Source organism: Artibeus jamaicensis, unplaced genomic scaffold (assembly GCF_021234435.1).
Source record: "Artibeus jamaicensis isolate MK-2021 breed Jamaican fruit bat unplaced genomic scaffold, CSHL_Jam_final contig_519, whole genome shotgun sequence".
In the NCBI taxonomy this organism is placed as follows: Eukaryota; Metazoa; Chordata; class Mammalia; order Chiroptera; family Phyllostomidae; genus Artibeus; species Artibeus jamaicensis.
Window position 1 is genome coordinate 50,471,214 of NW_026521871.1, and position 12,318 is coordinate 50,483,531.

The 12,318-nt window shown below is 52.5% G+C and overlaps 1 protein-coding gene across 6 annotated transcripts in view; it reads left to right on the plus strand.

Moving 5' to 3' along the window:
- TRAK1 (trafficking kinesin protein 1) overlaps positions 1-12,318 on the plus strand; it is a 102,528-nt gene that overhangs the window by 3,532 nt on the left and 86,678 nt on the right. The window contains exon 1 of one of the 6 annotated variants that reach the window (XM_037148256.2): positions 295-443. The exons of 2 other annotated variants lie outside the window; for them this stretch is intronic. In XM_037148256.2, the coding sequence (XP_037004151.2) occupies positions 350-443 (94 nt within the window). In that variant the 5' untranslated portion in view covers positions 295-349. Of the gene's footprint in view, positions 1-294; positions 444-12,318 lie in introns of those variants that run through there. 3 more of the 6 variants (XM_037148258.2, XM_037148260.2, XM_053669465.1) reach the window with 3 other exon arrangements.

Consider the following 12,318-nt stretch of genomic DNA (forward strand, 5'->3'; position numbering starts at 1 on the left):
AACGAACAGGAGACTTTTTGTTCCTCTTACATTTTTAGGCAAAGCCAAGTGCCCATCACAAAGCCCTGCTCCCCTACCCCCAACCAGGGGATATCACATTTTCGGGTGCGTCACCTTCTGTTTGGGGCGGTTTTACAAGATGAGCCGATAGGGTGGCCCAGGCGGCCTGGAGTTACGTAACCCATTGTGCGGCCAGGGCAGCTCCCGATCTTAGGATTCGCCCCAACAAGCAAACTGGGAAAAGTGCTGAGGAGGCGTGGGAGGGTGGCAGTGCGGAGGTGCTGCCGGCCGGCTCGGCAGAGAAGAGTCCCTTCTCTCTCTGAGTTGCCTTCAAAGCTGATTTCCGCACATGGCACTGGCCTTGCAGTTCAGGCAGCCCACAGGGGCCCCACCCCCGCCGGGACTCTGCCGGGGCAGCGAGCTCATTCGGAGGAACTCGGGTGGTGAGTGTGCGTTTGTCTGTTTGGCTGATGTTTGTTTTCTCCGTGGTGTGGCCAGAGAGGAGGAAGGTCCACAGGGGACACCGTTTCTCTCCTGTTCTGTTCTGCCAGCTGAGTTGTCCTGGACATGTGACGGAGAAATCGCAGTATCGGATCAGGGACAGGCAGAGCGGAGGGACCTTAGTGGCTGCTCGCCCCTTGTCCCCGCATCCAGGCTCAGAGGAGGCGAGGGACCCAGGGTCACCGTGAGCCACAGGTCTGGATCGGGACCAGGCCTGCCGGACTCCCACCGCATTTCCCCCACAGTCCTTTGCAACAGCTGAACAGGTCTCCTAGGTGCCCCCTGGTCTCTCCAGCAGTAGTTGTCCTGGGCCTGTGTCTTTCTCTTGGTTTCTCAGAGCCTGCACTGGTGTCTGAGTCAGCAAGGAGGTGTTCACAAGGTGCAGAGTGGGGTGAGACGATGCCTCCTGCGTCCCTGCCGTCTTTTGTGCCCTTGCTTTTTCTTTCTTTATGTGCAGGGACATGTGCTTGTCCCTGCACCCCCGCGGTGGGGAGCTTGCTGACCAGTTCTGCTCTGGCTTGCCTCCGCCGGGGGGCTGGCTGTCCTCCCCACTTCCCAGAGCTGCTCAGAGACTGCCTGGGGATGGCCCATCTGGTGTCTGTCCCGCCCGGGTGCTGGTGTCCAGACGTGTGAGACTTTGTGTGACAGAAGATTTTGGAGGCGCCGTGAGTGTCTGTCTGTGTGTGTGTGTGGGGGGGGTAGTTCAGGTTTGTTCAGTAACTTCATTGGACCAGCGTCTATTCAAGGCCAGCCATTTGCTGGGGTGTATTGAGGAGAACTGGTCCGCGCCCAGAGCCTTGGAGGGGGGCAGAGGTATGAATGACTAGCTGTGACCCCCAAGTGAATGGTTCCAAGTGCGCTTCTAGGGGCAGCCCTGGCAGTCCAGAGCCACTGCCATTGATTATTTGTTCCTTGTCTCTCCGTCATTTAAGCCATCAAACTCAAGGATTTATTGTCTGAACACATCTTAGATAAAATACCATGGACTTGTCTTAAGAGTGAAATTTAAGGTCTTGTCAATCAATTCCTGTCTAGAATAACATTTTTAATGTGTTTTCCACTGAAAAAATTTATCATCTTACGGCTACTTACTTGATGAAATGAAACAAAAGAAGGGACCATTGAAATACCCCCCCCCCTTTTTCTTGCATAGAATAAGTAGATGTGAATTAGAATCTAGGACATGAAAACTTTTTTCTAAATTGTAACCAAGAAGTGGTATTCTTTTTTGCTCCTTCTCTTACTGGAATCTCCCCTATAGTCTGTTTTTGCAATTGTAATGCTGGAGTAGAGCCCTGTTATGCTGATTTCTAGGGCTGACTAATCTTCAGCAAAAACACAAAAGCACTCTTTCGAGAGTGCTCTAAATGACTCGCTGGATTTTGGCAGAGACCAGCTGACCTTGCCTCCCCTTAGTTCCTGTCCACTAGGTGAGTTGAACATTCACACACAGGGTTTTTGGAAGAAATTGTAACATCTGGTTAAAATGTATTAGTAAGATTCTTGACGTATGGGGTGGGCTACATTTCTCAGTGTTTGATACATTTTTATTCTTCTCCTAATTGGTTTTTGCTCTGAATTTGAAACAAGTCTTTAAAGTACGCAATGTACTGGTGTTAGTCTTCGCTCCCTTGAAACCACTTTAGGAAGCTGACAAAATATAAAATATAATTTAAAAAATTGAAGAGTAATCTTATTAGAGAACTAATCGGGGGTTTCTCTCCGGACTTCAGGCCGTTGATCCCAGCCACGAACGGCATTCCTAACGGTGCTCCTTCAGACGCGAAGCTTCACCCTGCATTCACATCAGTTTGATTCGCAAGGGTGGGAGTGAGCTCACTGCGGAAGCACACACGCTTCGCCAGGGCACTGTCTCTCCGTGTGGCCACATTGGAGTTCAGAGGCCGTCGCAGGGGATGGGGCCAGGCGCGGCCCTTGCCTGCAGCGCCCTGTTTTTCCCACAGGGCCGAGTTCTGCCACCGGACCTTTGCACGGGTTTCAGAGAGAGGGGCAGGGTGTGCACCGCTGCCGGGGTCAGGCCTCGCAGGTGGACTCGGATGGCCCCTGACCACGGGCTGCACTGCTGACTCGGACCCGTTGCCCCCCTGAGGAACTTGGAGTCAGAAACTTGTCTGTGTTCTCTGAACCCTGCTCTTGTGTGAGGGGTTTGGAGAACATGGGGACAAAGGGGCGACTCAGGCCGAAACTATCATGAACTGATACTTTGTGACTAATCAGACCTAGAATGAGTCAGCTTTCATAAATCCTGCCTTAGTCCGGGCTCTCCAGAGAAATGGAACGAACAAGATACATATACAGTTCTGGCCGGGTGGCTCACTTGGCTGAAGCACAGTCCTCTACACCAAAAGGTTGCAGGTTCGATTCCTGGTCAGGGTGCATGCCTAGGGGGCGGGTTCGACCCCTGGTCAGGGCATGTATGGGAGGCAGCCAACTGATGTTTTGCTCTCACATTGATGTTTTTCTCCCCGCCCCCCATCTTTCTTTTTCTCAAATCAATAAACATATCCTCAGGTGAGGGTTAAAAAATATGTATGTATATACACACACGTATACACGTACGTGTGTGATGCTTATTATAAGGAATGACACTCGCGGTCATGGAGGCTGACAAGTCCTGCGATCTGCAGGCAGCAAACTGGGGGGACACGTGGGACAGCTGAGGTGTGCGGGTCCAGGCCAACGGCCAGCAGGCTTGCAGCCTCGGGAGAGCCAGAGTTTCCGTTTGAATCCAGAGGCAGGAAAAAGCTGATGCCGGCTGGAAGGCAGTCAAGCAGGAGGAATCCTGTCTGACTCATGGGAACATCGGCCTCTTTATTCGATTCAGACCTTCAACTGATTGGACAAGGCCCACCCACGCCAGGGAAGGCAACCTGCTTTGCTCAGTTGGCTGGCATAAATGTCAATCATTGGAAAACACTCTCACAGAAACACCCCAAATGATGTTTGACGAATGTCTGGGCACCCCGTGGCCCTGTCAGGCTGACACCTAAAATTAGCCGTCACCAGTGCTCACAAAGGCTGACCCCGACTTAGTGGTTGCTCCGTGCCCGGCTGGCTCCCAAGCGCTGCTTTGGGGACTCATTTTGTCCTCAGCGGGGCCCTGCCGGATGGGAGCCATTGTCACCCACGCCTACAAGGAGGCGTAGAGAGGAGCGGTCCTGCCGTGGGAAACCTGAGCCCTCGGAGTTTAGACCCCGCCGTGCCGCACTCTGACCTTGTTCATGTTGACCTCCTCCGCCCTGGAGTTTCTTTTTTTAATTGTTTCATTTCGCTGGGCTTTTAAAGGACAAAAATAACACAAGCAAGTGGTAAAACTTGAAGTCATACCCGAGTGCAGTCAGTGAAGACTCACCCCACCATGCTGCAGGTTTGAAAAGCCGTCCCAGGAAGGTTTCACGCACCTCATTCCTTTTCTGAACAGCACGGGTGGGACCCTGATGTGCTTTAGAAAAGATTTCACAGTAACTGCAGTGTTGCCTTAGTCTTTAAAAGAGCGGCACGGTCTCCCATGGTGGGGCTGTATCACGGTCCCCTTCCATTTGTTTAAACCAAAAGCTATATATTTTTTTAATAAGAAACATTTTAAATTTCTCCTTTATGGATCTGAAATTAATAGGTAACTAGTCCTCAACACATCATGTATGAGAACCCATGTAACACCTGAGGGGAATGGAAAGGAGAAACTCGGGGAAGATGATGGTACCGGGCATCAGCTGTAGCTGGGTGGCCATGGCCGTGGCCATGGCCGTGGCCTCATGGGGACACACAGTGAGCAGCCCCTGCAGGCAGAATTCCCGTGCAGGTGGCAGCCGCAAAGGCTACAGTTGTACTTGGGCCACTCAAGGTGCAAGAAAGTGCCACTGTTTTTGGCAGATTCCCCCGAAGGATGTTTTGGGTTGTTTCCAGTTTCTGCTTTTTAACGGTGCCTTAAGGAACCGTCTGGCATGTGTATCTCTTGGGTCACCTACCCTGCACGTCCCCAAGCTGACAGGGGATGTGCACCGCCCCAAGGGGACCCTGCGCCTCATAAGGGTCCAGCCACCAGCACAAGAGAGGGGCAGTTTCTGGCAATTTCTTGCCAAATCTGGGTATTATCAGTCCTGCTCATCTTGGTTGATCAGAGAGTGATGAAAAATGGTATTTCATCTGGTTTGGTGTCTCTTAAATTACGAATGTGTCTGTGCCTCCTTTTCTGGCATGTTTCATTTTCTGCAAACAGCCTGCTTTTTGTCTTTGCTTGTTTTTCTAGTGGGTTGTTGGCCTTTGAGAGTTATAATTGGGTTTCTATTGTGTGCACAGAGGTAGGGTGTTGCCAGCTTGAGATTCTTTTGTAATTCAAAAGAGAGAAAAATGTCTTAAAAATAGTTACACAAATTTCTGTGGAACTATGACTGTGTTTGATAATCATAGGAGACGTACAGAGCGCTAAGAGATTGTGTAAAGGAGATTTCTGAATTGGCATTTCCAAGAAGGCTTCTAGGGAAAAGCAGTGTTTAAGCAGAAGTCTGAGGGATTTGTAGGAGTGAGCAGGGTTGGGAGGGAGGGAAAGAACACTCATTTGAAGCAGTGGAATCAGCATGAGCAAATGCCCTGGGGTAGGAAGATACTGATAATGATAATAGTGGCTGACACTGACAGAGCACTTGCTGTGCACTAGACATTGTCCTAAATGCCTTTTCTATTTAACCTTGCTTGATTCTCATGTCTTAGTTATCTATTGCTGTGTAACAAATTTTCCCCAACGCTGGCAGCTGAAAACATCAAACATTTGCCTCTGTGGAACAGAGTCTGGCGGTTCCTCAAAGCTTACCCCTCGTTACTGTGTGTCTTGCCAGTTCTGCTCCTACTTACACACCCAAGAAAGGAAGACATAAGTTCACACAAAACCTTGTGTGCAGGTGTTCCAAGCAGCATCACTCATCACCGCCAAAGGGTGGAAGCAGCCCAGGTATCCAGCAGTTGGTCAGTGGATGAGCGAAGTGTGGTCTGTTCGCACCCTGGAGTACGGACAGCGACTTGCAGATACAGGCGGGCTGCAGGGACTGTCTGTTCCCACACGTTCGTGCAAACATGTGACGAGTGCACATGTGAGAGTTTCTAGAGGGGGGACTTGAGTTGTGGTGGCTGTGGCCAGAGGAGTTGTGCTTTTTGTGTTGTTTGGGAAGTGTGGGACAGAGTCTGGGCCCGCACCCCGGACGCCCTGGGCATCAGCAAACGTCTCGGTCTTTGCCGGCTGAACCATAGAAAACAGACACGCGTCTGGTCTCGGTTCGTATTTCTCTCAGGATGTGGGTGTGGACCATTTTGGGGTGTTTCCTGGAGGAATTTTTTTTCTATGACTTGAGATAAATGCATTGGAACAGTTTCTGTTTTTAGCTCATGGAGTAGTTGCCTCCATAATTCTAAATAGGATAATTATTATTTATACTCGAGTTACCAACTCTAGAGAGAGGCTCACGGTGGTGCCTCACCGGATTGCTGTGGAGATTAAATTAGTTGATACTCGCAGGGTACTTAGCATGCTGTTGGCACACAGTAAATGCTCTCACCTACCAGTTTTTTCTCTGATACTGTTGTCTGTCTCTTTGTGTACCCACCTACCCACCCACCTACCCACCCACCTACCTACCTACCCACCTACCTACCCACCCACCTACCCACCTACCCACCCACCTATCATCTCGCTGCCTCTTTGTCCATCTGTCTTACTGGCATCGTCCATCTGTGTTTGGCCTGCAGGGAAATCCTGGGGTTCCCCGCTGGCTGGGTTAGCAGGTGGAGGGGGTGGGGGAGGGGTAGCGGCTGGCAGAGTGGCTTTAATGTTGCCCTTCAGGCCCCCTGTTTGCAGGTCACTTCCCCCTTGTCTTTCTCGTCAGCCTCACTGAGCTTGGGCCCCACAGCCCCTCCTCCACATTCCGGGCCCAGGCTTACTCTCTGCTTTCCTCCATCAGCACACCCTCCTCCTGTGTCTCAGAAACTGCTTGCCTTTTACTCGCCTAGGACTTTCTCCTTCCCTCCCCACTTTGCTTCTTGACTGTCCTCTGGGTTGGGAGGCCGGGGCCCCTTTGTCAGAGATGGCCCAGCCCGTTCTGCGGGGAGCAGCGGCAGGGCTGCGAGGCCATGGGTGCGGCCTCAGGGAGGGACAGGCCTTGCAGGCTTGGGAAGTTGCTGGGGAGGCAGAATTTGTCGCTCTGTTGTCTCATGGGAACCAAGGATTTATTGGGGTTGGAGGGGCGAAGGGACATATTTTTGTGAAAATACTGAGGAAAGTCTGAAGCTCTGTGGGAAGCCCAGCAGAACCTTCTGTGATGATGAAAATGCTCTCGATCGACAGGTCTTCGTAGACCCGTAGCGGATGACGTCTGCTTCGCAGGCAATTATCAGTTGATCGGAAAAGTGACCAGAATCTCTGTACCATTTGTGAAAGTGATTTTAAAGATGCTTCCTATTATACTGTTGAGTATTGGTCTCAAAAGTGTTTTGAACTGTTGAGGGTCATGCTCAGGCTGTTTGTTCTCTTTCTCTTCTGTGTACTTTTTATTAGATAATCAGGCTTTTGGGGTGTGGGGGTGGGTCCTTTTGCTTTGGCTTCTAGGAAGCTCATTGCCTTAGATTTTCATTGAGTAGCTGTTCTGGTAAAACTCTGTCCTTTGCCAGCTCCCGCCTGCCTCCCTTTAGTAAACTTTCAAGTTCTTTCATGCTTATTCCCCTGGTTCTGTTGAGATTTTACTGGACATGTGTGGTTAAAGAAGAAGAAAATGGATGTCGGCCCACTGTGCTTTCTCGGGGTGACGTGAATGTGCTCCTGGAGGAAGTCACCCTTCTGCCACATTGCAGCCTGAACGGACCTTCAGTGTGGCCTCCCAGGGTTTGGGGACCGAGAGGTCTGGGTGTGACTTGGGCTATAGCACTTACAGCGTGGTCTTCGGCAAGTCCTCTGGTCTCTGAACCTGTTTCTCCGTCTCTAGAATGGGCACGACAGGAGCCTCAGGGGGCCTGTTGCCCCCAGGCGGGTAACTCCTACAGAGTGCCCGGCTGGCAGTGGTGCACAGAAGGTTTCCCATAATTACTACATTAATAGCTCTTCTTCCTGATGCTCAGCTTAGCTCCCAGTTTCTGCCAAGCTGCTCCCAGCCAGCCCAGTTTCCGGGGGAATCTCCTGGTACAGAACTCACCCACTGGCCCCGCCTGGCACGTTGCTGGCTGGGAGCTTGGGTTTTGTTTGAATTGCAGAGTGAGGAGCCCCGCTTGGTGCCACCCACGGGGCGTGCCCTGTGCCTCATCTAAACAGAGCTCATCTAAGCAGGGCCCCCCACAGGTTTCCTGATGTCCCAGACTCTGGCCTGGAGAGCAGAATGCGCAGACCCGCACGGACAGGCCGTCAGCTGGGAGCCCGGGGAGGCCTGCAGGGTCTGTCACTTTGGGGAGCTGCTGTCACTTCGGGAAGCTGACCCAGCCCCAGGAACTGGTGGGCATTTCATTTCCAGAGGAGCATCTGGGGGAACTCTTTTCTTTTTTATTGTCACCCGAGGATATGTTTATTGACTTCAGAGAGAGAGGGAGAGAGAAAGAGAGACAGAGAAACATGGGTCGGTCGCCTCCTGTATGCGCCTCCTCTGGGGATCGAACCCACAACTTTGTGTTGTGTGAGGGATTGCACTCCAGCCAACGGAGCCACCCGGCCAGGGCTCAGAGAACTTGTGTTTTTAGTTTTGCTTTCCTTCCTTCTTTTCTTTTTCTCACTCTCTTTCTCCCCCCTTCTTCCCCTCCCCTCTTTTCTTTTTCCTTCCACTTCCCTTCCCTCCTCCTTGGTACCCATTTCTCTCTCTTCTTCCCCCCCTTCCCCTCCCACTTCTCCTTTTCCTGCTCCTTTCCCTTCCCCACCTCAATGAGAAACAATTTTCTTTTCCTCCTTCAGAGAAGGTCTCCGCCAAGGTGGCTCTGGGCTGGCAAAGACCTGGGGAGCTTCGTTCGCCACAGCGAACCAGCGCTTGTGGGTGAAGACGCTAGGCCGTCAGGCCACGCTGGACAGTGCTCTCTGGGGCCTTCCCAGCACACAGCAGGTGTGAACTTGGCCTGTTGTGCACTGGCCCTCTCCCCCTGGTTTCAGGGTGACGGGCACCCTCTCATCTCTCTGATGCACGCCCCGTGATGATGAAGGGGCTCACACTGCTTGTTTGGGGTACGCCGGTTAGCTAGAAGCAGCAAGATGATGAGTAAAGGTGTCAGCAGACAGACATCCTGGGCAAGGTTACAGGTGAGTGAATGGATGAGGGAAATGACTCAGTTTTGCAGTCAAGTTAGCGTGCAGTAGGTCTGAGTTCTAGGATGGGGTTCTTGTGGTGGTGGTAGGGTGGGGGGTGGCTGGAAGGAAACCAAGTGGGAGGCCTGACCGCTGACGTCTGAAAGTCCTCAGGCGGGAGCCTGACCCCTGGGAGAGAGAGACTGAGGGAGCAAGAACACGCAGTGAACCAGCCAGCGCACCTTCTGGGCGACTGGAAGGCAGGCTCCCCCTCATTCACTGCCCTGCTGGCAGGCTGTTTCAGACCTCATCCAGCCAGTCTCACCTCCCCTCCTGCCCACCCCCCGCCACGTGGGTTGGTGTAGGAGACCCAGTGCTGTGCGTATTGGACCCTGGGATGGGGCCTCTGGGAGCCCAGCTGCAGCGCACAGTGAGGCGACAGCTGGTTTCATCCAGCAGGGGGTTGTATCCTGTGGGCGTCAGGGAAGTACCGTGGAGGGAAGTTAAAGCAAAGGGCTGTAGGATTTAAGCTGGATGGGAGGGGTGTTTGTTAGAAAAACTGGAGGGATCAAGGAGCAGGGGTTGTGGTCAGGGAGGGGGGCACCTGAAGTGCAGATTTCAGAGGTGGCCCAGGTGTCACTGGCAGAGGTGGACCTCGAGGTCCCAGAGTTGAAAGGTTGGGGAAGTTGGCTGGTGTCGAGCTCAGAGGTGGTGATGATGCTGGGCGACCTGGCCGATGGCGAGCATGATGCCACCGGTGGAGGGGACAGGGATGTGGACACATGGACATAAGCAAGGCAATGTGAGCCTCAGGATTTTTAAAGGTGGATGGAAGAGAACAAGCCGGTGGGGGCCGGGTGGTCAGAGAATGCAGACGCCGCAGCCCCCGGGTGAGCCAGCTCAGACCAGGACTAGAATCTTCGTGTTCCAGAAGGTCTTCAGCCCTGGCTGGGTTTTCACCTCCGTGCTGGAACACGTGTGTGGGCCGGACTGAGTCTCCTGAGGAGCAGACAAGGCAGGCCTCACTTCTTGATGGTTGGAAAGATGATACGAGGCTCAGCCTGTGGTCGTGGGGACCTTGATGTTCCTTCTCTTCTCTTGGTGGGAATTCCATTCTCAGTCCCAACCCAACCTGTTTTCCTTACACAGGATTATACCGTTTGTGTGTGTGTGATCAAAGCTCTTAACAGAGAATTCAGGTGCAGGTTTGAACTCCCTTGCCCGGCGTGACTCCACCTCTGTCCCTCCCTGGCTCGTGGGGGTTTGTGGTGAGTGGAAATGGGGAGGGGCAGATCTGAGCACGAGGAAGGGCCTGCAAACCCCCTGGTGCCTGCTCTGCTTCCTTTGCCTGGACAGGGAAGGAGGGAGTGGGCTTGTCCGGGTGTGGGTGCAGCACCACCTAGTGGTCTGCGGAAGCACTAGCAACAGGAGCGGGAGCCTTGACCTTGAGACCAAAATACCTGCGGCTCCCTGAGTCTAACAGTTTTGAAAGGGACGGAGGGATTGTCCAGACGGCCTGACAGGTAAGGCAGGCAACTTTCATTGTGTAGGCAGAACAAAATAAACCTGTCCCCCTCTCCCGCCTCGATTCATCTTCCTTTATTTTTATTCTATCCCGTCTGCTCTGGGCCGGAGCTGATTCTAGTTGTTCTTGTGCGTGAGTGTGTATGAGAGTGTGGCCGCGTCTTCCTGGTTTAGACTCGTCAGGACATCCTGACGGTGGTGTCAGGTCAGTCCCACACAGTGAACTTGGTTCTTGCAGTTGTCCGTGCTTGTATCTTACACGACTTTAAACTGGGTGCGCATCGGTCAGGTTTGCTGTAGGAGCGCTGGGTGACAGACGACTCCCAGGTCCGCATTTATCCCCAGTGGTGGTCGTAGGTCACCCGAGAACAGCCTGGGCTTCGCTGCAGCCTGCTCAACGCGTCTCTCATTGGAGGATTGGGGCTAAAGGGGTGGCAGCTGTCGGGGGCCACCCTCTCCTGGCAGAGGACCAGAGGACAGACTCAACCACATGGAAGGCTGCTGGGTAGACATACAGGGAGTTCTGTGCACTCACAGTTCACTGGTCAGAGCGGGTTCTGCAGCCTGGCCCGCAGTCACAGAGCTGTGAAATGGAGTTTCATTCGTGGTGAACCATGGCAGGGGTGGGCAGCAAAGAGAGAATTGTGAATCAGACAAACAGCCTGGATTTTAGAGGATCCTTGGGTAACTAGGGAGTGGCCTTGGATGGCGGTGGGACACAGGAAGTCTTCAGGAAAGCCCCTCGGCCTCAGCGACCTCCTCGCTGGTGGCTTGTTCTCTCAGCCCCGCTGGGGTGGGTGTGGGGAGGGAAGGAAGGTCGCAGGAGTTAGCAGGCTTCCCGTAGAGGGCCGGCGTGTAGTTAGTTTAGGTTTGCGGGCCCTGCAGTCTCTGTCACAACTGTTCATTTCTGCAGTTGTAGCTGAAAACAGCCACCGACAGTACCTGTAGGAGCTGGTCTGTGTTCCCACAGAACTGTCTTCTCAAAGGAGGCAGCAGCCAGGCTTCACTGTGGCCTTCTGGTGAGACCTCCCAGGCCTGATCTGTATCAGGACAGCAACTTAACAATAAGAGAGAAATACCCCTTTTCAGTTGGGAGGCCAAAAAAAAAACAAAACTGGGGTGAGGCCAGTGGTGCCCCACCCACTCAGCATTGTTCAGCCGTGAACAGTTCTCCAAGCATCGGATTCCCTGCACAGCCAGAGCTATTGTTTATGAGATCTCATTTTGCTTGTTAACACATTCTCAGTAGAAATGTCTGAAAAAGGAATCACAGGCTCCTGGGGCCTTCCCGACAGCTGACAGGGAAGGCCTGAGCTGTGTGTGTTCCTGTTCTCAGAGGTGTGGTCACGTTGCTGACCGAAGTGAGCATGTCCCATGGCCCCGCTTTTAGCTTTCTTGTGGTTGCTTGTGTGTGTGTGTACGTATGTGTGTGCGCACACGTGTGAGACAGCTTCCTTCAGATATAGTTTACATACCAGGTAATTCACCCCTATGAATGGTTTTTAGTGTGTTCCGAGGGTTGTACAATCATCACGACGATCAAGTTTGGGACACTTCTGTCACCCCAAACAGAGACTCTAGGTTCTCTAGCTGTCACCCCAAGTCTTTGCCCATGTCCCTCAAAGTGACTGCATTTTAAATAAGCTGTCAAAAAGTCGACTCTCGCCACTAAAAGTCAAGGGTTTCTACTGCCCTTGTTATTTTTTTTAAGATTTTATTTATTTGTTTTCTAGAGAGGGAGGAGGTTGCTGTGCTGCCTGTCAGGGCTGCCCTTGTTCTTCTGGACTTTTGCCTGGAGAATACACCAAGGAATCTTCTCGAGTGACTATCATGCTATTGAAGTGTGTGCCTAACAGACGTATCGTAATTACATCTCCTGATACGACCACTTTAACGTTTGCCCTGTATTGCAGCTCAATGTTTTTTCATCTGGATTTGTTGTAGGAGGCTGCCCTGTGTCATTCTCCACGTTTTGAATGAACATGGGCCTGTGCGGGTCTGAGACCTGGCCCAGGTGATGCGGAATGGCT